At 38.2% G+C, this 26,352-nt stretch overlaps 2 protein-coding genes across 4 annotated transcripts in view; both read left to right on the forward strand.

The window, feature by feature from the left end:
- Window positions 1–4,826, forward strand: part of LOC107688740 (putative ATP-dependent RNA helicase TDRD12) — a 9,800-nt gene extending 4,974 nt beyond the window's left edge. The window contains exons 4-11 of one of the 2 annotated variants that reach the window (XM_016486502.1): window positions 407–625; window positions 781–839; window positions 937–1,030; window positions 1,768–1,881; window positions 2,066–2,219; window positions 2,358–2,418; window positions 2,955–3,056; window positions 4,766–4,826. In XM_016486502.1, the coding sequence (XP_016341988.1) occupies window positions 407–625; window positions 781–839; window positions 937–1,030; window positions 1,768–1,881; window positions 2,066–2,219; window positions 2,358–2,418; window positions 2,955–3,022 (769 nt within the window). In that variant the 3' untranslated portion in view covers window positions 3,023–3,056; window positions 4,766–4,826. The remainder of the gene's footprint in view (window positions 1–406; window positions 626–780; window positions 840–936; window positions 1,031–1,767; window positions 1,882–2,065; window positions 2,220–2,357; window positions 2,419–2,954; window positions 3,057–4,765) is intronic. The other variant, XM_016486494.1, reaches the window with a different exon arrangement.
- Window positions 4,827–7,636: 2,810 nt separating this feature from the next.
- LOC107688752 (AFG3-like protein 1) lies at window positions 7,637–19,506 on the forward strand. 2 transcript variants are annotated; one of them, XM_016486520.1, is made up of 17 exons: window positions 7,637–7,838; window positions 9,752–9,842; window positions 9,919–10,010; window positions 10,539–10,688; window positions 10,879–10,953; window positions 11,030–11,154; window positions 13,337–13,607; window positions 13,686–13,823; window positions 13,929–14,082; window positions 14,240–14,347; window positions 15,871–15,996; window positions 16,218–16,328; window positions 16,667–16,782; window positions 17,070–17,270; window positions 17,648–17,842; window positions 18,814–19,280; window positions 19,363–19,506. In XM_016486520.1, exons 1-16 carry the CDS (start codon window positions 7,743–7,745, stop codon window positions 19,036–19,038), a joined length of 2,274 nt encoding a protein of 757 aa, XP_016342006.1. In that variant the 5' UTR covers window positions 7,637–7,742; the 3' UTR covers window positions 19,039–19,280; window positions 19,363–19,506. The 2 variants fall into 2 exon arrangements, with proteins under 2 accessions (XP_016342006.1, XP_016341999.1); XM_016486513.1 differs by lacking the exon at window positions 7,637–7,838 and adding an exon at window positions 9,166–9,350.
- The last annotated feature ends 6,846 nt before the right edge of the window (window positions 19,507–26,352 follow it).

Genomic DNA, 26,352 nt, shown 5'->3' on the forward strand with positions numbered 1-26,352 from the left:
ACAGGTTCTTATACGGTAGTGGTGCTATATAGCACCTTAACCACTCCAAAGAACCGCTGAAGAACCTTTTTTTTTAGAGTGTAGGACTTTGCTGAGGAACCCTTATGCTCAGAAACGGCCCTGGTTACAATATAAACACATGGAGTTATTTATATCTCATCTACAATAATGTACAGTATTTGAAAAATAATGTGTTTTTTGAACATTAAAGCATGTCAACATATTCTGTTACACCAAATACACAAAATAATGATCTTTAAAAAACCATCATATGACCCCTTTAAAAAGATCGGTATCGGTGATCATATCGGCAGATACTGATTTCTGTGATCGGCCTCAAAAATCCTGATCGGAGCACCCCTAATATATATATTTATACACACATTCTTTTTTTTTTGTTTGACAGGTTTGAGAGCCCTTCGTCATCCTCACAGCAGAGAGTTGAGGTTACAGTAGATGTTCTCACCAGTAGGATGAAGGATTTAGTCAGTAGTCATAATGTCATGGACTTCAGCCAGACTCCCATCAGCCCCCAGAACAACAGTGCTGTCCTGTGCAATGGAGACCTGAAGGACAGTGATGTTGATGATGATGATTCTTCAGAGGGAAGCATGAATATCATGAGGTTAGTATATGTTTAACTGACGTATTCAAAAAATATCACCTGCGTGTATTTTAGAATTTCTTTTTTAATCTTAAATGTCTTACAGTACTATTATGCCAAGAGTGTGTGTGTAATGGTGTGTAATAACTGACTTTCTCATTGTTTTTCCTATTTAGCCCTGATCTGAATGGATTCTCATCTCTGAACCAGACCAGACCTACCAGCTCTGAAACAGGCACGTTTATTCACTTGTAAGGAATAGTTTGAAGTGAACTAGTCTGTTTATTCCCATTTATAGTAACACTTGGTTTTTGCCCACATTGATTATGTAGACAAAGATGAAGCCCTGAACATCAACAAATTGCAGACAGTCAATGAACCACAGAATTTCCACAATCCAGCCCCTTTCTCATTCCAGCCTACCAGGTGAGTTATAAATATTTAAGAAACTGTGGCTGCATTTACACTGGCAAGGTTTTTGGGCGACACGTTTGCCAGACGTGCATGCGCTCGCATTTTATTGAAATGGAAACTTTATATAGGTAAGAAATTGCACATTCAAGAGCTATAAATAGAACAGCTTTGCTACTAAAAGCTAAATTATATTTCTTAGCAATGACGTGATAACTTTCACTTTTTCGCAAGCGTCACACTCGCTAGCTCTCTCTCTCTCTCTGTCGTTAATTCATTCGAATTCTTTTCAATAAATATCATCTTGGTGCTACTTTATTTCACTTAAGAATTCCACCTCTAATGAGCTGTAGATAAAATAGCCTAACAAATGAAAATTACCTTTATTTTCCTTTATTTATCTGTTCAGTCAGATTTTGTGCTGTAAAACATCCATGACGGCTGTTGTCCATGCTGGCAAATAATAATGGCCACTTGACGTGAATTATATAAATAATTTTTATAGCACGGCCATTCAAAACCAGAGGGTCTACCATGTGCATAGTAAAGCGATCACTTTCATTTTAGGTGGGAATTATGTAAACACAGATATCGGATACCAGTCATGTCTAAAGTGAATGTCAAAAGATCGGATCTGTGCATTAAGACTTGCAGTGTAAATGCCGCCTATGTTCACATTCAGCATTACCACGCGTAAAGGTGTTCTGATTATTGTTCATATCTGATAGTAATACCAAGTGTTTCCCGTGTAGTTTTCACCCACAGATCAAATGGTTCCAGAGGGGTGAGTTGGTCACGATCTACATAAAGCTCATCAATCCAGCGATGCAGAAGTGTGAATTCCACTCAGACACTGCCATTTACAGGTCACATGATCGTAAAGCATCTGTTTGTTCAGTCATTTATTAACATTTCATGCTAGAAAGAAATGTATGGGCAGTTTAAAGGCTGTATTTTCTTAATATGACAGGACGGCAAAGAACATGTGCATTGGTGTATGGTGTTTTACAAACATATTTTATGGGTATTTTTCATGCATTTTAATCTCAGTGGGTACGTGTATGACCGGCATTACTATGCAAAGCTGGAGCTGTCCGGTGACATCATCGCAGACGAGTCCTCATGGGAAATGAGATGCAATGAGCCGGTGATGAAGCTGAAGAAAAAGGAAAAGCGGGACTGGAGATCACTCCTCAAACACAAGGCACCGTCTATATCTTATTCAGATGTGACAATTCATTAGACCAGAGAAAGTGTTTAATACATTAATTGTGCTTGCTGTATTATGTTGAATATAATTTGATTTATGATGAATGTTTTTATCATGTCTGTTAATCCACAGAGCCTATTTGTCAGCTATGAATTTGACTGCATTGATGAGACTCGTGTTTCTTCAGTAAACAGTGAGGAATTCATATTGATTAAACCTTTCTGAGATGATGTTTGATTGGGGATACTAAGAGTGTAATTTTTAATTTTAAACCCTAATTTCCTCAAGTAGTAACAATTAAAATTATGCACTTTTGTAGGGATTTAGGTTATTTAGATCTTATTTACCCCTCCCTTTACTCCCTTTGTTAGGGTCTTCCTCATTTATTTCCTATGGTTGGTCAGTTTTGACCAAGAACAGCCAAAGAGGTGTGACGACTTATGTATGACCAGTTTTTTGTTTGTTCAGATTGCATATTTAAAGAAGGCATCAAGTTTGGACCACTCAGATTTAGAAAACAATTAAATAATAATAAAAAATAAAAAAATCTGTCAAAAATGACCAATAGTCAACAGGTTAAGCATATAAGGGCATATGAAGGAATACATTGGAGAGTTACTGTGTAGGGGAAGATTTCATTTAAAAATTTTTCTTTTAATGGAGTTAAAACTACATTTTTTCTGTCATTTAAATGCCGTGTATAATCACATGATTGTTGTTTTGGATCAGGGCACTTGTTCCTGGCTGAGGTGGGAGAGGAGGGCTGTTATGTCAGCTCTGAGTGCGACAGTGACTGAAGAGGACGGATCCCAAATACACAACTCTTGTACAGTACGTTCTTTAATTTAAAAACAGATCTATTTTATTGTCTAATTACCAATAATAATAATAGATATAGCTGCAAGCAGCGATTATGGGGCCAAGCCCCTGAAGGGGCTGTAGCGCAGAGCAGGAAGAACAAAAACAGCAGAAATAGAATGTACATTAGGAAAACAGATAGGTTCAGAAGTACAGAGGTTTAAAATTGAACAGAAGTTCAGATGAGAACGAACAAAAATGCATTTCTGATTCAAGATGAACACACATGGAAGATCCAACATCTGGAACAGAAGCAACGTTCGCACCACTTCTGGCCACAGTACCTCTTGCGGTCTGGGCATGTCCCAACCTGGATTCGAACCCACGACCTGAAAGGTTTGGGGCCAGTGGCTTAGCAAAGTGTGCCACTCAGTTGACGCACATTTAACAGGCTGCAGAAGAGAAGCTTAGGTGTGAGCTCACAAAATCATGGCTTAGCATTTTAGCCAGATTAGCATGCTAAGCAAAATTAATGCTAACATAGCTTACAGTTAACCTGATAGTTGAAGTCACATTAGACAGAATGGCAACCTGTTAGCATGCTAACCAGTTAGCATGCTAAGCTAACTAGCATAAGTCAACAGTTACAAATTTCGAGAGGTATTTTTTTTGGGGAATGGGAGCAATTATCAAAAATCTGTTCAGTCATTTCTGTGTGGCTCGATCCAAAGATCATATGATCAGATTTTGGACAAAAATTTTCATTTACTTCAATATGGCTGACAGGCACATTCATGGAAAATGAAAAATGAGACATCATCAGAATCGGCATAACCCAGGGAACGAAATGATATTAAAACCAACATTTTCAAAAGTTATGTGTTTTTGCAAGAATCGTTCTATCTCTGGAACACAAGGTGGCACTGTCTTCAAACTTCTGAGGTACCTTCAGGACATGGTGTTGATGATCCCTACCAAATCTTTTTGCAGAGATGTCAAATAGTTCAAAAGATATAGCAATTTATGACAAATTTCAAAATGGCGGACACGTGGTTCATCCGATCCTGGCAAAATTGACATCCACAGATTCGGCATGACACAAGGAATCCAGAGACACACAAGATCATGATTTTCTAACTAACTGTTCAAAAGTTATAAGCAAAAATGTGCATTTTTGGTATCTCACGATCCATAGGTGGTGCTGTTCCCAACTTTGACATGGACCCTCAGATCATGGTGTTGATGAAGTATACCAAGTTTCGTTTCGATTGATCAAAGTTTGGCCGAGATACAGCCTCTGAACCAATTTTGGGTCAACCTCGTAAAGTTCATAACATCATAACTTTTGAACAAAGATAAATAAAAAAAAAGCGGTTAAGTCATGTCTGTGCAGCTCAGTCCAAAGACCATCTGAGCCAATTTTGGGAAGAATTGGATCAATTTTGAAGGAGTAGTAGTGAAAAGATGGTATACTACTTTTCAAAATGGCCGCTACTGTAATGGGTGGAGTCTTCATGTATGCTATTGCATGTGATCAGCATGAAGAGAGTAATCAGGTGTACTAAGTTTAATTTTTCTAGAATAAGTGGTTTAGGAGTTACTGCCATTTCAATGTTGAATTTTTGAACTGGTGGTGGCACTATAGAGTTGGTTCTAGAGACCCCAAAATTGGTCAGATCACTATTCATGACCATCACTACAAGTGTGCCAATTTTCATCATTTTCCTATGTTCCGTTCATAGGGCTGCCATAGACCCCCATTGGGAAAAAGAAGAAGAAGAAAACGTACAGATACAATAGGGGCTACAGCCCATTCTGGGCTTGGCCCCTAATAATAATAATAATAATAATAATAATATTTTTTTTTTTTTTGTATTTGTGTTGGTGTTATACCATGTCTTTTGAATGGCTTTCTTAAGTTAAACTAGTTTTGTTAACAAAATGTCTAGTTTTGTGAATGTCAACCTTGTTGTGAAGCACTGATTGATTGCAGTGCATATAGTGCAAAGTGTTTTTGTTTGTGTTCTTTCATGTGAATATTTAAGTGTTTTTTTTTGTGATTTCATAAATTACTACACTTCGTGTAACGAATATAATTTTGCATGTTCTTTATGAAGCAATTAAGTGATAAGAATACAGTTTCATGGTTTGTCAACTTAAAGTTGGATGATTTTCAGTCATGTTGAAGTACAATAAATTGTTCAAGATATGAAAATGAATGTTTTCTTTTTTTGATTTTATTATTAGTAGTAACTAGAATCATGTCACAGCTGGTCCTGTGATCAACATTAAGATATAAACCCTGATAAACAGACTGACTGGCAGGAGTGTCCCTAGAAACAAGTCAAGTCGATGTCCACTGCTCAGTTGTCTTCGTTGTACAGAGCTGAAATACATAATACATTGCTATTTTATTAGAAAGTGCTGATTTCCTCACAAGTACAAGACCTTTTGATTCTGTAAATTAATCTGTGGAGTAACCTTATCTTGCCCCACACATGGATTTTCCTAAACTGCTAGGAATTTGTACTCATTTCAAGTAAAATACATTTTTAAGATGGCTGACACTTTTAGACAAGAAATGTTAAGTTTACTTCAGTTGCTACGATTTTTTAATTTTTAATGAAGTCTATTCTGCACACCAAGGCTGCATTTATGTGCTTAAAAATACAGTAAAAACACGAATATTGTGAAATAACATTACAATTTAAACCATCGTGATTTATTTGAAAATGTCATTTATTGCTGTGATGCAAAGCTGAATTTTCAGCATCATTACTCCAGTATTCCGTGTCACATGATCCTTCAGAAACAATCAGACGCAAACCAGCTGTTTAAACTGGAGGCGTCAAAGCTATAGCTCATTTGCTCTTCCATTTATCCTGTTGTCGACAGGCTCAAGCGCTGGGGTAGGCTATGTCAGAGACTGAGCGCGCATCTGTATAAGGTGTGCAGTTTAGACAGCATCAGTAATTATAATGGGTTCTGTTGGCTCTTGACGCGACGCCAGTGGGCGGGGCCTGTGGTGCGTCAACCATTATGGCATCATGGAGTTTGGAATTCCTGGCCGCGAAGATTCATTCACACAGAGTCGGTTAAGAAAGAAGAGCTAGGACTCGATGTAAGCGGAAAGTGTGAAATAACATCTCTACAAGACTTCTGCAGGCATGTCACTGTCTTCAAAAAGAAGAGACTACAACAGGTGACAGAAGAGTCGACAACAAGTGAGATTTTAAATGAAAGCTAACAACAAAGTATTTCAAATCAAGATAAAGCTATGTAAACACTTGCGTTTTTACAACACTATAAGTGTGTCCCATCAGGTAATGAAAAGTTGTACACACACTTGTGGTCTTCATGCTCACTTGAACACTTGGGCCAAATACAGGAAATACTTCATAGAAGTGGTCAAGTGCAAAGACCGCAAGTGTGTGTATTTGGACAAAGCTAGAAGCTGCTGCGGAGAGCAAGTTGCTATGGTTACTTACATACCCTGAAAGTAACGTCCGATTTTGGAACCGAAAGCTGAGGTTATCCGCTGCTTATCCTCAAACATACCCGGGTATGTCACATAGCCTGCTTTCTGGAATACCTCCCTGATTACCTCAACAATAGTTGTTTTTGTAGCCAATTTTAAATCAAAACTGTAGCATAGCTTGAGCTGAAATGTAATGTAATGTGTGAAGAAAACCCCCATCACTATCAAGATATAACTTCACAATCAACAACCCTTCTGCTGTAAAACCACATACTGCAATCAAACAAACATATCACATGTTAAATAGACGCCCCCTACTGGAGAAACTAAACGTGCTTAATAAACTAACAAAATGTATCTGCATTTTGAGATTAGTCACTATTTTTATCAATAGAATCTATAGAAAATATAATAAATTTTGATATGGTGTTGTGTCAAACATTGCGATAAAACACATAGACTTTTATACATTTATATTTGCTTTAGTCCAGTGTTTTAAAAGCAGTTTGGAGGAAATGAGGTTAGCATCTTCTCATTTCAGTTTCATCAGATTATCTGAGGAGTTTGTCTGTTTTAAACTACAAAAATGTCTTGTATTATCTGCGGCCTCGACTAAAGCTAAGAAAACATGTTTGGTGGTGTACCTGTTTGTGTTCAGTGTATTATTTCACCATTTTATAGATATTTTTGCGTGGCGAAACTTCTCGGAACTAATAATCCTCTGAAAGTACAAGCAGCTGCTGTAAAACAAGCCCGTCCTTGTTTTTGAATGGGACTCAATGGAGAAGCGGGTTCCGCGAGCCACTCAGCGCCCCCTGGAGGAAGAGACGATTTACACATGATTTACACAACCAATGAAATCGTTAGAATCGGTTGCGGGGCGGGGTTTGCGCTTGGAAAAAGTCACGCCCTCACGCAATGCACTGCAGGCACACAAGGACCTAAAGTCGCCTTTTAACTGCCTGTTCAAAGCTAAATTACATTTCGTTGATGGATATATTTATATATTACTAAAACTAATTATAACCTCAAAAACGTATTTAATACATAAAATGACCTATTTCCCCACAAAAAGTAATTTTTAAAAACGACAGCAACACATTGGAAATCTTATCAGGCGTCACGCAGGCGGCCTGTGGGGTCATACTGGTGGAAATGTCATTCAGCGCAGCGGTTACTCAACTCATGGAGATCGGCTCCGAGAGACTGTCGTGAGGGATTCGGGCTGAAGTGTGGTGCTCATGGCTGGGCTGCTCTCCGCGGTGCGCTCCGCATCCAGAGCTTTACTGCGCTTTAACCCTGCAGCTGCTGGGAGACTCACCGCTGCTCGACCACGGGTGAGAGAGAGAGAGAGAGAGAGAGAGAGAGAGAGAGGACGAACACAGAAGCAAGGTCAGTACTGGAAGCATGTAATACACACTCGCCTGCATTTATAGAAGTGGTCAAGTGCAAAGACCGCAAGTGTGTGTATTTGGACAAAGCTAGAAGCTGCTGCGGAGAGCAAGTTGCTATGGTTACTTACATACCCTGAAAGTAACGTCCGATTTTGGAACCGAAAGCTGAGGTTATCCGCTGCTTATCCTCAAACATACCCGGGTATGTCACATAGCCTGCTTTCTGGAATACCTCCCTGATTACCTCAACAATAGTTGTTTTTGTAGCCAATTTTAAATCAAAACTGTAGCATAGCTTGAGCTGAAATGTAATGTAATGTGTGAAGAAAACCCCCATCACTATCAAGATATAACTTCACAATCAACAACCCTTCTGCTGTAAAACCACATACTGCAATCAAACAAACATATCACATGTTAAATAGACGCCCCCTACTGGAGAAACTAAACGTGCTTAATAAACTAACAAAATGTATCTGCATTTTGAGATTAGTCACTATTTTTATCAATAGAATCTATAGAAAATATAATAAATTTTGATATGGTGTTGTGTCAAACATTGCGATAAAACACATAGACTTTTATACATTTATATTTGCTTTAGTCCAGTGTTTTAAAAGCAGTTTGGAGGAAATGAGGTTAGCATCTTCTCATTTCAGTTTCATCAGATTATCTGAGGAGTTTGTCTGTTTTAAACTACAAAAATGTCTTGTATTATCTGCGGCCTCGACTAAAGCTAAGAAAACATGTTTGGTGGTGTACCTGTTTGTGTTCAGTGTATTATTTCACCATTTTATAGATATTTTTGCGTGGCGAAACTTCTCGGAACTAATAATCCTCTGAAAGTACAAGCAGCTGCTGTAAAACAAGCCCGTCCTTGTTTTTGAATGGGACTCAATGGAGAAGCGGGTTCCGCGAGCCACTCAGCGCCCCCTGGAGGAAGAGACGATTTACACATGATTTACACAACCAATGAAATCGTTAGAATCGGTTGCGGGGCGGGGTTTGCGCTTGGAAAAAGTCACGCCCTCACGCAATGCACTGCAGGCACACAAGGACCTAAAGTCGCCTTTTAACTGCCTGTTCAAAGCTAAATTACATTTCGTTGATGGATATATTTATATATTACTAAAACTAATTATAACCTCAAAAACGTATTTAATACATAAAATGACCTATTTCCCCACAAAAAGTAATTTTTAAAAACGACAGCAACACATTGGAAATCTTATCAGGCGTCACGCAGGCGGCCTGTGGGGTCATACTGGTGGAAATGTCATTCAGCGCAGCGGTTACTCAACTCATGGAGATCGGCTCCGAGAGACTGTCGTGAGGGATTCGGGCTGAAGTGTGGTGCTCATGGCTGGGCTGCTCTCCGCGGTGCGCTCCGCATCCAGAGCTTTACTGCGCTTTAACCCTGCAGCTGCTGGGAGACTCACCGCTGCTCGACCACGGGTGAGAGAGAGAGAGAGAGAGAGAGAGAGAGAGAGAGGACGTGTTTATATTCCAGCACACTCACACTGATTTATTATATCTGATGTTTTCACTTTAAAGAGTATGTGATATGGTGTTGGTCTGTTTTGTCTCATGTATGACTAAATTTGTGTATGTATAAACGTGTGTGTGTGTGTGTGTGTGTGTGTGTGTGTGTGTGTGTGTGTGTGTGTGTGTGCATATAAATATACGTATAACTAATATATATATATATATATATATATACTTGTGTTATACATCAGTCATGTATACTTTACTGACATGTGTTTGTTGTGATGTAACTAATAACTGTGTCATGATGAGTAAGCTTGAACTGCTCTAGCTATATGTTATGACTCTTAACCCCTTTCCTTCTTGCTCAGTTTTTAGCCCTGAACCGCCTTAAACCAGGATCATCCGCAGGGAATCGATACACATTCCCGCTCTTGTCTTATTCCACAGACGCACCTAAAGGTAAGGCATCACCAGACGTGTGACAGTATTTGTTTTCACTTGAATCATAATTTATAGACTGTCCTAAAACTCTCAGATGGTAAAGCAAGCAGACCAGAGCTTCGGCCAGGAGGAGGAGGAGGAGGAGGAGGAGGAGGGAGGAAAGACTGGAAGAGTCGACTATTACAGGTAAACACTGAAACAGCATTCATGTTTTACCCCAACATCTAAAGAAATGGTTTTAGGATCATTCAGTTGTGACACTATTTTCATTACATTTAAACCTACTTTTCAGTTTCCTGTAACAAACTGCATTATCTTCGTAAGATTTCAATTTTTTCCCCTTTGGTATTGTGGCAGTAAGACTCATGTTTTTGTCACACTATGGTAATGAAAATGAGATTTCATACAAATGTTTATTTTATTTTTCTTATTTATATTAAATAATCTGGAAAAAAAGGACATTAAAAAAAATGTATATCATGATGTAAACTCATAATTGGTGTTTATTTATTAAAAAAATAATGTAAATGTATTTAATGTGTTCATTAAAAATAGTAGTAAATAAATTACATTATATATGTACTCTCTCTCTCTCTATATATATATATAAATGTGTGTATAAATGTAATTTATTTACTACTATTTTTCATTTACTAGTATCTTAGCATTATTGCAGTAAGATTGAAGCATGTGTGTTTTTAACATGTCACTCAGGGAGACGTACCGTGGGACGATAAGGATTTCCGCTATATTTTGATCACAATGGGAGGCATTGCGTCCGTCCTGCTGTACCTCTACCTCAGAGATCCAGGCCGAGAGATTACCTGGAAGGATTTTGTCCATCGCTACCTGGACAGAGGACTGGTGAGAACAATGTCTGTGGTTTATGGGGAATATATCCTCTCAATAACCTAAAGATGTGTGAAGAATGTTGGCAGTGTTGTGTGTCTTTTTCTCGATAATGAACACATTTCAAAGGTCTTCAAGGATCACAGCACACAGTGAAGTGCCATTGTGTCATTTTTCGCACCGAAACAGACATTTTTGCGCACAGGTTGACCGGTTAGAGGTGGTGAACAAACAGTTTGTGAGGGTCATCCTGGTCCCCGGGGCTGACAGCTCTGAAGGAGTGAGTTAGAATCATGTGTTGCACAGTAGCTCATGTTTTTGTGGAGTGGCACTGATATGTTGTTGTGTGCCTTCAGAGCTACGTGTGGTTTAACATCGGCAGTGTGGACACGTTTGAGAGGAATCTGGAAGCTGCTCACTATGAGCTGGGTCTGGAGCCGTCCCATAGAGCAGCAGTGGTCTACACCTCCGAGAGTGACGGGTGAGTCTGGGATGACTCTGTGAAAGGAATGTTTTATTATTTTATATATTATATTAATTTTACGTGCATATATAAAACTACTGTTCAGAAGTTTGGGGTAAGATTAAAAAAAAAAATAAATAAAAGATTTCTGCTTCTGCTCACCAAGGCTGCATTTATTTGATTCAAAATACAATAAAAACAGTAATATTGTGAAATATTAGTACAATTTTCTATTGTAATATATTGTAAAATGTAATTTATTGCTGTGATCAAAGCTGAATTTTCAGCATCATTACTCCAGTCTTCAGTGTCACATGATCTTCAGAAATCATTCTAATATGCTGATTTTCTGCTCAAGAAACATTTATTATTATTATTATTATTATTATTATTATCAATGCTGAAAACAGTTGTGCTGCTTCATATTCTAGTCGTGCATTTTTTTTTTTCAGGAATCTCCGTTGGATAGAAAGTTCAAAAGAACAGAATTTTTTTGTAAATATTATAAGTCTTTAATGTCAATTAAAAATTAAATAAAAATATTAATTTCTGAATAAACATATTAATTTATTTAAAAACAATCTTAATGACTCCAAACCTTTGAACGGTGTAGAATATAATATGTTTATTAATGTATAAAATGTAATATTTTGTAATTGTTCTTACCTGTTAATTATTTTTTATTTTAATCTGTTTTGCCCAAAGTTTTGGTCTGATTTATTGCATTTTCTGTAATCAACAAAATATGTTGACTGTAGAAAATGAACTGAAAAATATCAGTATAATGAAAGTAATTTAGTTTCAATATATTTATTTAAATTATGTTTTTAACAAATAGCAAAACATGTTTTCAATAAACGACAATAAAAGCGTTCAAATAATGTGTTTTTAATAAATATCTAATTATTTACATTTTGTGTTTTACATTTACATTTAGTCATTTAGCAGACGGTTTTATCCAAAGCGACTTACAAACGAGGACAGTGGAAGCAATCAAAATCAGCAAAAGAGCAATGATATACAAGTGCTATAACAAGTCTCAGTTAGATTAAATTCGGCATGAAACGGAAGTTGCGATTGGCTTTTCTTCTCTGCTGTATGTATATCTGAGTGAAACGGCATCTGAAACGGATAGAATACAAAAAGATTAGAAAGCAAGTGTTAAGTTTTTTTTTATAAACAAGCAGCAAATTAATAGAGTGCAAGGCTAAAAGGGACAAGTGTTTTTTTTTATTTTTATAAAGAATAAAATTAGAATAGAGAGTGCTAGAGTTAGAGGGTCAAATAAAGATGGAAGTGATGTGTTTTTAGCCGATTCTTGAATATGGTTAATATAATGAAATATAGTTTTTATTATTTATAATATTTTAAAAATTAGAATATTTTTTCTGTCATATATTTTTTAATTTATATTAAATACATATTGTAATATATATATATATATATATATATATATATATATATATGTGTGAATAGGATCAAGCGAACAAGTAGTAGGATGATTAGAAAGGATGAGTTTAGAGACTTCTGCCTCAGAGAGTGGAGAGAAGGATGTGAACGTGTGTATGTTTGCTGGTAAGATGTGCTTGACAGATTGTGGTGTGGAAAATTGTGCACTGATGTTTTTAATTTTATTAATGAAAAACGTGGCAAAGTCGTCAGCTGTTAGAGTTGATGAAGGAGGGGGAGGAGGAGGACAAAGGAGTGAGGAAAATGTTTTAAAGAGCATGCGAAACACATTTTCATCAATTCCATTCAGGTAAAATAAATTATTGCATAAATAGGCCTGTTAATTGCATAAATTATTAACATTAATTACCAAACGTAACACAATACAACAAGATGAAGGCACTAGCTAACATGACATTAATAAGTTACTCAATATTAATAACTTGTAATTTTGAGTTAAAACACATAAAAACACAAACCAACACATTGTCACCTGTGAAATGTTCTCTCATTTCGTCTGGAATTAGTTTCTCATGGTTTTTACAACCATATGCTGCACAATGTTGTGCCATTTACGAAAATTCATTGGTTTGTTGCTGTGAGTAATGAGCAGAGTCTGATATGTTTCAAGGTGACGGACGCATTGATGTGTCTAGAGACATAAACCACTACAAAATAATTATTAAATAAATAATATTAAGCTTAACTAATATAAATATATTTATGCTACTATATCTTCCTCTTTCTCCAGGTCTTTTCTGATGAGTTTCATTCCCACCCTGCTTTTAATTGGCTTCTTGCTTTTAACTCTGCGACGTGGGCCAATGGGAGGAGGGATGGGCGGAGGAAGGGGCGGGCCCTTCAGCATGAGCGAATCAACCGCCAAGATGATGAAAGACAATATAGACATCAAGTTTAAGGATGTGGCTGGATGCGAAGAAGCCAAGGTGGAGATCATGGAGTTTGTCAATTTCCTAAAGAACCCACAACAATACCTGGATTTGGGTGCTAAGATCCCTAAGGTACGACCTACCAGAAGGAAAACAACTCAAGATTATTGGCGGAGCATTGTTATTATTTAATGTTCTGTGTTTCTTCAGGGTGCTGTGCTGTCAGGTCCTCCGGGAACAGGTAAAACACTGCTCGCTAAAGCTACTGCAGGAGAGGCAAATGTTCCCTTTATTACAGTCAACGGTTCAGAGTTTCTGGAGATGTTTGTTGGAGTTGGTCCAGCCAGAGTAAGTTTGAGCAGTGAATTGATTGATCCGTTGATTTCCAATGATTATAAATTCTATTACAATTAAACATTTTCACCTGTAATGGCTTTCATTTGTGGTTGTTAGGTGAGAGACATGTTTGCTATGGCGAGGAAGAACGCCCCATGCATCCTCTTCATTGATGAGATTGATGCTGTGGGGAGGAAAAGGGGCGGAGGGAATTTCGGTGGGCAGAGTGAACAGGAAAACACACTCAATCAGCTGTTGGTGGAAATGGATGGTAAGCGGTCCGAGGTTTGATAAAGAGGTCAGAGGAGAGATTAAAGTCATGGAACTCCCGTAGTTTAATTTGTATGCATGCTGTTGGGATCTTGACTTGTATTTAATCTGAAAAATCCTTTGTCAAATCAACATTATAACTATTTTTGTTTTTACAGGTTTCAATACAAGTACAAATGTTGTAGTTCTGGCTGGTACGAACAGGCCGGATGTCCTTGACCCTGCATTAATGCGACCAGGGAGGTTTGACAGACAAATTTACTTGGGTAAGAATTTCCCTTTCAGTTCAGTGCCACAGAATGTATATAATATTTAGTAGGGGTGGAACGGTTCGCGGAAAAAAATAGAACCATACGGTTCTCCACACACGGTTCGGCACGCGCTAGGACCACGCTTCAACTTAAATCTGACAAAGCATCTGTAATATGGTTTGCTATAAATAACACGTAAAACAAACAGGGTTCGGCTAATATGTTTCTGTTGATGGATGCGCATTCTGGCTTCCCAATACATTACAACAACAGCGATGAAAAAAAAAAAAAGTGGACAAACCATTCACTCTTGTTCAATTCGAATGCCGTATGCTGGAATATGAGCATATTCCTTCATCACCCGGTTGCTGATAGCGCACGCGCACAGGTGAGAACAGTGACCTGAACGGCACACATTGATATCTGTGTTTAAGCTAAACTCGTTTAAACTTTGCCAGTTTAAACATTTAAGAGCCAGAGGACGCGAGCTCACGCGCGCAGTGAGAAGATTTGTGCGTGTGCTCATCCGAAGCACGCAAACCCGCGCCTCAGAACACGCGCAAATATTAAGCTTTCTCTGAAGTATTGTGTTTAAATGGACAAATTCACACAAAAATATATGCAATGCTGTTTTACATTTCATTACTTTATTCAATTTCTGTACCTGAAACTAATGTTAGACCTACCTAAAAAATCCTGAAAAGCACTGTTTATTTTATTTGTAACTTTTACTCTATTGTATTTATTTGTGCTGTTGCTTGTAGTTAGATAGATTATTCTTATTTTCTTTATTTTTATTTGACAGTATAGTTTTTGCCTAAACATAGCACATACCGAACCATACCGAAACCATGACTCGAAAACCGTGAGTAAGTTGAACCGTTCCACCCCTAATATTTAGTGATCAAGCGATATATTACATCATTCGATGCTTGGTAAATTTTTTCTTTTTAGCAAGTAAGTTTCAGAAGTGTGTCTTTTATTTCGACAGCACTGGGACTTTTATTTTGACAGTACTGAGAATATCAGCACCTGAATGCAGACAAACAGGAGCTCCATTCTCCCCTTTTATTAGTTACTTTTATTACAACAGTTCTGTCTAATAAATTATGTAAAAAGGAAAAAGTAAAAATAGTATTATGGTCTATTATTATTATTAGTAGTAGAAAGGTAACTGCTATAATACTTTATCATATACCATCAGCCTTCAGCAAATACACAGTTAAATCATTTTGAATGTGAATTTGAATTTTAATCTTTGAATATCTAATAAATATTTAATTTCACCTGGTCTTTATTAAGAGAACATGCTTTCCAGAGTGCACTGTCAGTTACTGTGTTTTTTGTTGTTGTTGTTGTTGTTGTTGTTGTTTTTTTACTCTTTTTTTCTAATTCAGTAAATATATTATGTATTTTAATTGCAGCAAGTGTTATTTACTGTCTTTAAAACTGAGTTGACCACTAACAATATTCATGTGTAGTGGGCTTAGAACAAATATGTTCCAATATCTAAGGTTTGTACTATGTCAATCCTTCAGGACCTCCTGATATTAAGGGCCGTGCATCCATATTCAAAGTGCATCTGCAGCCACTCAAACTGGACCCGAGTCTGGACCGTAATGCCATTGCGAGGAAGATGGCAGCTGCTACACCTGGATTCACTGGTGAGTGAGCATTGACTTAGTTAGACACTCATTTTCCTATTGAACAGAATAAATGTGCAAGCCATAGCAGAAAAATTATATGTTGTATGATAATTATGTATTTGAAATTCATGTTTGAGCGTAGACTGGTGTAGTTGTTATGATAATTAAGTAATCATAAGTGTAGCCATAATATTGCTGTGTTATTGCTTTATAAAGACCCTAATTTGTCTCTCCTCCAGGTGCTGATATTGCAAATGTCTGTAATGAAGCAGCTCTCATTGCTGCTAGACATCTAAATGAATTCATCAATGTTAAGCACTTTGAGCAGGCCATCGACAGAGTCATCGGAGGTAAACGGAAGAGCTTAGAATCGCAGCATATCCTACAAACATCTTACTAAGTATGATGTACATGTTCAGATCTGTAAGTCATATTAGTGACGATAGCAGTGACCTGTGGTGTACCTCAGGATTCAGTCCTGGGTCCCATTCTTTTTCTTATCTACATGCTTCCTTCCATTAGATAACGCAAAGTAGGGATATAGATTTTCTTAATTCATTCCTTTTTAGTGGTGCTGAAACTTTCCATATATGATTGCTTGAGTTGGCTTATGCAGCTTTAACTATCCTAAATTTAAAATTAAAATACATTTCTTAGTAATGTCATATTTTTTGCTCTAATGTTACAGGTCTGGAGAAGAAGACTCAGGTTTTGCAACCCACTGAGAAAAAGACTGTAGCCTATCATGAAGCAGGACATGCTGTAGTGGGCTGGTTTCTCCAACATGCTGACCCATTGCTCAAGGTGATGTAATTTCCCAAAATATATTTTAAATCCCAATGACTTAAGTCACCAAATGAAATAAATAACATGTATTTTAGCTTCAAATGAAAAAATGTTCATTGCTTTGTCATTAGCTTTGCTTAAAAAAGCTAACAATGATCAAGGGGCAAAACTGACTATGTATAAAACTATGAACTTCATGTTACAGCACCAGGAGTAGCATTGTAGCTACATAGTTCAATTTAAATTGCGTCAATCATCTTTAAATTGTTTTATTGAAATTTATTGGATTCGTTCACACATTCCAGGTTTCCATAATTCCAAGAGGGAAAGGCCTGGGCTATGCACAGTACCTTCCAAAAGAGCAGTATTTATATACACGGGAGCAGCTATTCGACAGGATGTGTATGATGCTTGGTGGGCGTGTGGCCGAGCGGGTGTTTTTTGACAGGATCACAACTGGGGCTCATGACGACCTTAAGAAGGTCACACAGTCAGCATATGCTCAGGTAGAGATATTGTGCTTGCTTTGGATCATAAATTCAGTGGTTCAGTGTGCTACAGCATTTGCTGTAGCAACATGGCAACATTATGTATTTTTTATTCATTTAGCAGAAGCTTTTATCCAAATGTACAATACAGGTACAATCCATTTGGAGTAGAGCTGAAACTAATAATTATTTTGTTAATCTGCTAACGATCTAATGGCTGTTAAAGTGATTCTGCGACTGTTCTGGCAGTTAATGCAATGATTAATCAACACAGTTGTGATAGCCCATTAATTGCTTCTTGAGACTTTCAACCTATAACTTTTTTATTACAAGCCAAATCTTTGGCATATATCAACTTTATTTGACAGTTTTCTTCCCCTACTTTTCTGTTGTAGATTGTTCAGTTTGGCATGAGCGAGAAAGTGGGGCAGGTGTCATTTGACTTGCCCCGGCAGGGTGAGATGGTTCTGGAGAAGCCCTACAGTGAGGCTACGGCAGAACTCATTGATGAGGAGGTCAGAGATCTGGTCGACCGGGCCTTTCAGAGAACACTGGAACTCATCATTGAGAAACGAGAGCAGGTGGAGATGGTGAGAACAACCAACAGCCTGATGTTATTTTATCCTGGAAAACAGTGGTGCCTCATGGTGTGCTTGGATTTTTAGCTTTAAATAGTGTGAAATCTAGTTGCCATTACAACAGCTCTCAAAGTAATGCCAGAGATGTCAGAACTAGTGACCTGCGGGAGTGCCTCAGGGTTCAGTCCTTGGTCCCATTATTTTTCGCATCTACTTGCTTCCTTTCTTTAAATAAGGCAAATTAGCACTATAATCTTCAACAATCATGTTGAGGTCACTCAGCTCTACCTTAAATCAAAGTTTTTAGTTCATACTATGAGATTTATAGCTCTGATTTGAGTGAAGTTAAGCTTTCAAACGGGCTTTACACACTGCACTTAACCCTGGGTTATCGTCGTTCTAAACCCTGCTTTAAACCCTTGATAAAAGAACATTTCATGCTTGTAATTGTGAAGTGGGGCTAGCACCGCTTTTTACCCGGGGTTAAGGCTGGCAATGCTTTTGCAGTATTAACCCTGCATTGCAGTGGCAAACTTGTACCATGTGAAACGATGCGGTGTTACAGTGTAACTACTAGATGCTTAGCAACAGACATCTAGGTGCGTTCCTCGTATTCACATGCTTTGCAACGTGACAGGAACACAGCATCCAGTCTATTCAGGGGCTTGAGGGGAAAATTGTCAAATGGTGATGAAAATGCATCAGTTTCATTGGAGAGTTTAATTCTAACGTATATAGTTTGAAAAGTCCATTCAGGAAAAACTTGAATGCACAGTGTGAAATGTCAGCTTATCAATACAAAGAATTAATTGTTAACCCCAGGAAAATTATGAGTGGCGTACAACATGAACCAAAATCACCCAGGATTCTGTTTTTCCAGGATTTAGAATGACCCAGGGTTAAATATCTCAAGCGTGAAAAGCTGTAAAGTGACCATCTCTGTCAGGTGGTTGATGCAAATATGCATTTGTTTTTGTGAATAGGTTGGTAAGCGTTTGCTGGAAAAAGAAGTTCTAGACAAAGCTGATATGATAGAGTTGCTGGGGCCCAGGCCATTTGAGGAGAAGTCCACATATGAGGAGTTTGTGGAGGGCACTGGAAGCTTTGAGGAAGATACAAGTCTTCCAGAAGGGTTGAAGGACTGGAACAAAGAGAGAGGAGAAACCCAGGAAGAACCTCCAGCTTCACAGGAAAAACAGGCTGCTTGAAACAAATAATTTCCACCTGCCTCTGACACTTGCCTTACTGTGGAAACTCAGTGGGAAAGCAGAGTCTTCTTGGCTTAAAAGATGAAGATTGTGAATTTTGTTGCTATTTGCATTTCAGTTTCTTTGTTAATTCAAAGCAGGGGATTTTTACTCAATTTGAAATGCCTTAATTTGTGCATTATGTCGGCATAAACTATACTTGATAAACTTAAACACCCAACACCATGAACTCTTTATGCCAGGTCAGGGGTAGGCAAGTTCGGTCCTAGAGAGCCGCAGTCCTGCAGGGCTCTCTAGGACCGAACTTGCCTACCGCTGTGCCAGGTCAACAACTTAGAATTATCTTATTTGTTATTTTTTATCTTTCTATTTCTGCCATTATATCATAAACTAAATTCTATCATTTTGATTCCCTCTTCCTCTTAATAGAAGTGTAAGAAATGTATATTTGTACAACTTTCATTTGTGTGTTCTAAGAAAAAAAAAAGTTTTGAAAGTGAAATTGTGATTATTTAAATTAAAGGTGTTGTTTCATACATTGTATTTCTCATGGTCTACTTATAATGTAAGTCAGGGTTTCTTGCACAAAAAAACAGTCCGTCATAATTTATTCTTTCATGACCAATTTCCACCTTTTATCTGACCCTAGGAATTGATTGGATCATTTTTGCAGCTTGAAACTCTTAGTATACATATTTATGAATTCACCACTTCTCCATTGTTATATTTACAGTGTCTAATCTGCAGAAAGGGCAAAAACCTTTACTAGCACTTAAAATGTTGTTATATTGTATCTCTATGCACCATACAGGCTACACTGCCATCAGCAGAAGTAGGGCATAGCTAGATGATTTATCATACTTCCTCTTCCAAGCATTCTGTTCATCAGGGACGCTCCCATTTTAGATGGGTGAGATGTAGCCAAGTAGCATCCAGAATCAGTGCTATCTATGGTGGTAATACATTGAGCTACAAAATCTTGCTATTATTTTTGGTTGTTAACAAATTATGAAAGAGTATAAATGCCCAGTTTATGTTTGTGGATATTCTTTCCAAAAGGCTTTTCCTCAGACAAAAGCAACTTTTGTTGGACTGTTCTTTAGTCTGAAAGGCGAGCTTCTTAAGCTGTGCATCACGTGCTGCTTCTGTATCATGCTTTGGTGTCTGCATGACCAATGCTGCCCATATAATCTATTAAATTAAACTGTACCATGTTGTCTCCATTTAGAGCTAATTGAGAGGGTGTTGTGTCACAAGACCTGCTTTCAATAGTAATAAATATAGCAAAATGGATTGGAGAAAGAAAAAGAAGAAAAACAATCTGATCTTTGACATTTGACATTTATTCCTGTTAGTTTTTTGTCCTCCTTGATTTGGCAGACTTGTTAATGATTCTGGTAGTTTGTCAATTTCTTCTCCGATGTGACCTTGTGTATAGATCATGCTTGACATCATTGAACCCTGTAATAACCCTGGTGACATATACAGTACAACTTTTTGATAGTAGTTCAGAAATTTGTACAAAATTTTACTCTTAGGGATTTGCATTTGGACTTGCCACCCAATAGCTTTTTTCTCTTTTAGGATTATATGTGGATCGGGCATATTTTCCTGCTGTGCACCGGTGATCACAACTGAGGACTTTGATTTGAATGTTATATTGATGTGAAATTATTAATGACATTTAATGATACAGAGAGGTTAAAAAACATATTGCTAAAAGATTATCCCTTTTATCCATTCAAGTGCAACTTCAAGTGCTGTACTCAGTAAGTTAGGCCAGAAACATATTCTACACAAGTCAGAATGCTTGGGTGGTCCTGCTGTACATATTTAATGTGCGTTCTTGTGTTACTGTGGCTGTAAGGGGGTTGATAACTACCATCAAAAAGTTGGTCAAAATTAAAATAACACATTCAGCATTATACTCTTAACTGATGTTCCAACATGACAGCAGTATTTCCTAACACACCAAGTGTGGAAGCACACCAACAGTACTAACACCATCACTTTTTGGATGTATCCCTTATCTGACCTATCCGTTCAGGTCTAGCAGTGTCTACTAATGAGCTGATGGGTTTAATCAGGTGTATTGTATTTAGGACAAGTTTGAAAATGTGTGCTGTTGGTGTGCCTCCGGGAACAGGGTTGGGAAACACTGCCTTACGGGATCAAACTGACCATAGAAGAGTGCTTATGCAGGGTAATCCAGTCCTATCCAATGTGTTAGGACAGGTTGAAGATAAAGTCCACAGGAAGGTGGCCTTTCATATCAGGATTGGACTTCACTGGCTTAAACTAATACTAGCAAAAACACCCTCTTGTCTGCAATGATGAGAACGCAGTGCAATATGCTGCAATATGAATTCCGTTCTGACAAATTCTCAAAGTGTCTGCGTTCATGTACTTGTGTAGGGTATGTTTCAGGCCTTAGGCATGAGTTTTTTTACAAGATATTTCACTTTGTTTCTGGGTCTCCCTATTTTCATGCAGAATCTCCTCAAAGGAAACTTTTTGGGGAATCCTTGTAACTTCTCTCTTTACATTGCCATGTCTTGAACTATGCTGTAGATTCTCTGGAAATGTCTTATCACAGTTGCTGCTTCGACACATTGCACTGTTCCTTAAACAGTTCCTTGAAGATTCAAATCACTGTGGAATTCCTCAGTTGCTCCTTAGATTCACATTGCTTGAGCCAGTGTTGTCCATAATGCTACATCATGCTGCAAGTTCTCCATATGCAGTAGTCACGTGGAGAAGACTGAAAGTAACTCGGTCCCAAAGAGGAGTCCCAAAATCCTAGTTGGATGAAGTCTGTTCCATCTTGAGGAAGAGTCTACACCTACTCTAGCTTATTGGAGCTCTCTTCTTGTCTATAATGGACAAAGGGATTGCATTAGCTTTAAGTGGGATGACCATGTCCTTTTATCCCAAGAGTTCCTCATCTTCTTGCTTGAGAAGGAAGCTCCACATTCAGCACAAGGGCTTTGTTTTCTTCCTAAGCCCCTGTAGCTGCCCCTGGCTCAAGGCTGCTGGGATTGGGAGCGCTCTATCTTCAGCATTGGCTCTGTGTTTTCGGAGTCACTGTGGTGCTTTCGATCTCTTGGCTGCTGTTCCCCTTTTCCACCACGGGTCCAGGAGGGCGAGCGGACGTAACCACTGTGTGGAAATCTAGGTAATGGTGGCTGCTGGCGATCTGCGGGGTGAACTTACAAAACCAACTAATGAAAAACACCTTCATGACCACTGGCCATAGTTCTGTTCCAAAACCTAGTCAGTTGCCTACTACGATTGGCATTTTAAGGTACCATAGGTCCACTCATGAATGCTGTTCCAACAGGTAAGCTGCAAAATTTTGAAGTTGCTCTTCAAACTAAGAATTCTAAAGTACTTTTCACATTCACATAAGCATTTTAATGCAACTTTTGACAAAAGTGTCCTTTATCTCCATATGAATAGCATTAGTATAGGACAGGGGTCTCCAACCCTGCTCCTGGAGCTACCGTCCTGCAGATATCAGCTCCAACCCCAATCAAACACACCTGAACCAGCTAATAAAGGTGTTCAGGGTAACTTGATAATTACAGGCAGGTGTGTTGGAGCAGGGTTGAAACTGAAGTCTGCAGGACGGTAGCTCTCCATGAGCAGGGTTGGAGATCCCTGGTATAGGGGTAGCCAACACTGCTTCTGAAGTGTAGCTTCCTGCAGAATTTAGCTCCAACCCCGATCAAACACACCTAAACCAGCTAATCAATGAGTTCAGGATTCTTAAAAATCCAGGCAGGTGTACTGGAGCAGGGTTGGCTTCCCCTACATTAGTAGGTAGCATCATGAAAAGGTGGTTTTAGGCAGGGGTGTCCAGCCTGCTCCTGGACGGCCACCATCCTACAGAGTTTATTTCCAACCCCTATTACACAAACCTGAACCAGCTATTCACATAATTTTCAGGATCACTAGAAACTTTGAGCCAGGTATGTTTGTGGCAAGTTGGAGCTGAACTCTGCAGGATGTTGATCCCTGGGAACCAGGGGGGTTTGAGCAGAGTGGCCAAAGGGGTGGCCATGGCCACACCTGTACACCCCTAGCTCCGCCTCTGGGTGTGAGTGATCAGTCACTGAGCTGCTGCCCGTGAAGAGCTATTTAAACCAGTCACTGACGAGGTTCCATGACAGTTAGGATGCTGCTTCAGAGAGCTGCTACCAATGTAGGCAGTAGACAGCAAAGCAGCTCATTAGGTTTTGGAACAGAGATCATATGAGTCATGTCTGTTTGACTCCTCAGCATGCTGTCTTTAGGGATGTTCACACTGACAGGAATTTGCATCCGGATGTCATTCATTTTCAATGAGACTTCGCAATCTGAGGCCACATGAGGGACAGACATTGTAGGTATTTAGTTAAAGTTTAGTTTTGTGTATAGCAATACACTGAGGTGACTAATAATGTAAAAGGATACAACAGTTACGTAGGAATGCCTACTAACAAGCAGAAGTAAAAATGCCACTCTGTCTTCACTGACAAATTTGGGGTCTAGACAAAATGTTATTCACATAACTTAGAGACCAGGGAGCATAACATTTAAGCAGCAGGTTCGAGGTAATGCTAATCTGGATTGTTCAGAATGCCACTGACATTGCCTCATAGTTTAAATATTTAATATGTACACATTTGTGCACTTCAGCTCAGAGCTTAATCAAATAATAATGTGCTCACTGTAGACTTACATGGAATCACTTAAAGGGTTAGTTCACCCAAAAATGAAAATTAGCCCATAAATTACTCACCCTCAAGTCATCCTAGGTGTATATGACTTTCTTCTTTCAGACGAATCCAGTCGGAGTTTTATAAAAAATTGTCTTTGATCTTTCAAGCTGTTTAATGGCACTCAGCGGGTGTTGCAGTGCATCAGTCCAAAAGAAGTTTGGAAAAGAAGAGTGCCCATCCTTAATAAAAAAGTGTCTCATACAGCTCCTGTAGCAAATCGATGCGTTTTTGTAAGAAAAATAACCATGTTTAAAACGTAATAATCACTTCAATCTAGCTTGCGCTCACTGTTGTAAACAGAAGCAGTTCCGGGCGGATGACGTATGAGTTCAGCGTTGCGCATGCGCTGCTCAGAAGTGACGAACGCAGAAGCGCAGCGGAGAGACGGTAACTAATTAGAAGTACAAAACGAGGATTTGTAAAGAAGAATGTCGGAGGATTTCGATATAAGCCAAGAGGAGACTGGTTTTCCTTTGCTAAAATAAGGAAACTTTGCTTCCTTTGCTCCTGTAAACAAACGTTGGTTTTCACGAGACTCACCGGCGCATGAGCAGCGCTGAACTCATACGGAGCTGCTTCCGTGTAGAACTGTTGGCGCAAGCTACATTAAAGTGATTATTACGTTTTGAATATGGATATTTTTCTTACAAAAACGCATCGATTCGCTACAGGAGGCCTTTGTTCACCCCCCGGAGCCGTGTGAGACACTTTTTTTTTATGGATGGGTGCATTTTATTTAACTTCTTTTGGACTGATGCACGGCAACACCCGCTGAGTGCCATGAAACAGCTTGAAAGATCAAAGACAATTTTTAATATAACTCCGACTGGATTCGTCTGAAAGAAGAAAGTCATATACACCTAGGATGACTTGAGGGGGAGTAATTTATGGACTAATTTTCATTTTTGGGTGAACTAACCCTTTAACTGTGCCTGCAGCCAAGTATCCAACATACTCTACTCAAAATGTTATCCATCCATTTTATTTGTCTTGCTTCACAGTGATCATTCAGTCATAAACAATGGAGTGCTGCAGGAATGAGTCCTAAAACACAGAAATTAGTTAACTTATTAGTTAAATTAGTTTTGAATGGGTTTTGCCTGAAATAAAGTCTGCGGTTAACACAAGCTTAAGATATTTTCACATTTTATTCTTTTATTAAAATATAAAAGTAATACCCGACTCGTGATTTTTTTTTTAAAGCTTTTACTTCTCTTGGTTATTAACAAGTTGCTAATAGGACTCCAGAGGTTGTCAGGGACATTAAACATCATCACACCGAATAGGAAAACTCATCTACTCTCTAGTGCACTTTTACAGCCTTGTTGTGTTTATACTCATGCTTTTGTGAACTATTATATCTTGAAGATATTAAATAAAGACTGTAAGTTGTCGGAAATGACACATGGCGTTTAGGTAATGCAGCCGTGCCATAGTTTGTTTATAGCCTAACTTTAGCTTTTTAATTCTAGCGGTTGTATTTAGGCTTATTTACATTTGTTAGCCACAGAGCTTATTTTCTGCAATTATCCAAAACCAGTGGGAAAATCCTATTGATTTCTTGTCAAGGGAACCAGGGGGATACTAACATCCGGGTTGGCCTACAAAAATATGTCATCTTCCCTGCAGCACTCAGTTTCTCTCACTTTAATTTTTAAAACAGATTCTGAAGAATATGTTTGAGGAATGGATTGATTTCATTTTAAGCCTCCTGATATGGTAAAAACTGTACAAATTCTGAGAGCTGACTCACTTGCTGGGGATTCTGTTTGATTCTCCTCATCTGAATCAGCGAACACCTCCCCCAGCTCCTGGTCAGACATGTCTGTGAGCTCCGTCCAGAAGATATCAGAATGTACCTGAATTACTGTGACCAGAGGACTGGTTAAGAGTAGTTCAGTGATATTCTTAAATTGACTTCATTGTTCAGACATGCTCAGACATGTTGTGTACTAAGGGGTGTACTATTAAGTATGGAAGCCCATGTCCGCCACTGAATAAAAAATAAAAAAGGTAATTGCGTTTTTTTATCTCACAATTCTGACTTTTTTCTTGCAATTGCATGTTTATATCTCCCAATTCTGAGAAAAGGAGTCAGAATTGCAGAATTCAGTGTTTATATCTCACAATTGTGAGGAAAAAATCAGAATTGTGAGTTTTTACCACGCAATTCTGAGAAAAAAGGCAGAATTGCAAGATGCAAACTCGCAATTGCGAGAAAAAAGTCACAATTACCACAATTTTTAGTCACAATTTTTTTGTTTTTATTCAGTGGTGGAAACGGGCTTGCATAACTAACAGAATCTAATGCAAACATGTTTAGCTTATATTTCTCCTCAAAATCAAAAGAAAAAAAATTGTATTAATGTAGGTCACTGTTAATGTTAAGGACAATTTATTAATTGTAGTGAAAATGCAAAACGAAATAAAATGTAAAAAACAAAAATCCTTCTTTTGCACAGGATGTCATTTCATATTTTAATTTTGTTTTGACTGTGATGAAATATGGCCTGCATGTGCTCTTGACAGGTCACTGTTTCACTCACGTCGT

This window comes from Sinocyclocheilus anshuiensis, unplaced genomic scaffold (assembly GCF_001515605.1).
Source record: "Sinocyclocheilus anshuiensis isolate Anshui unplaced genomic scaffold, SAMN03320099.WGS_v1.1 scaffold669, whole genome shotgun sequence".
Taxonomy (NCBI): Eukaryota; Metazoa; Chordata; class Actinopteri; order Cypriniformes; family Cyprinidae; genus Sinocyclocheilus; species Sinocyclocheilus anshuiensis.

Coding starts and splice junctions, on each gene's coding strand:
- LOC107688752 (XM_016486520.1), top strand. CDS start 7,743: ATGGCTGGGCTGCTCTCCGCGGTGCGCTCCGCATCCAGAGCTTTACTG. Junction 9,843..9,918: donor TTCCACAGACGCACCTAAAG/GTAAGGCATCAC, acceptor TAAAACTCTCAG/ATGGTAAAGCAAGCAGACCA. Junction 14,083..14,239: donor GCTGTTGGTGGAAATGGATG/GTAAGCGGTCCG, acceptor TTGTTTTTACAG/GTTTCAATACAAGTACAAAT.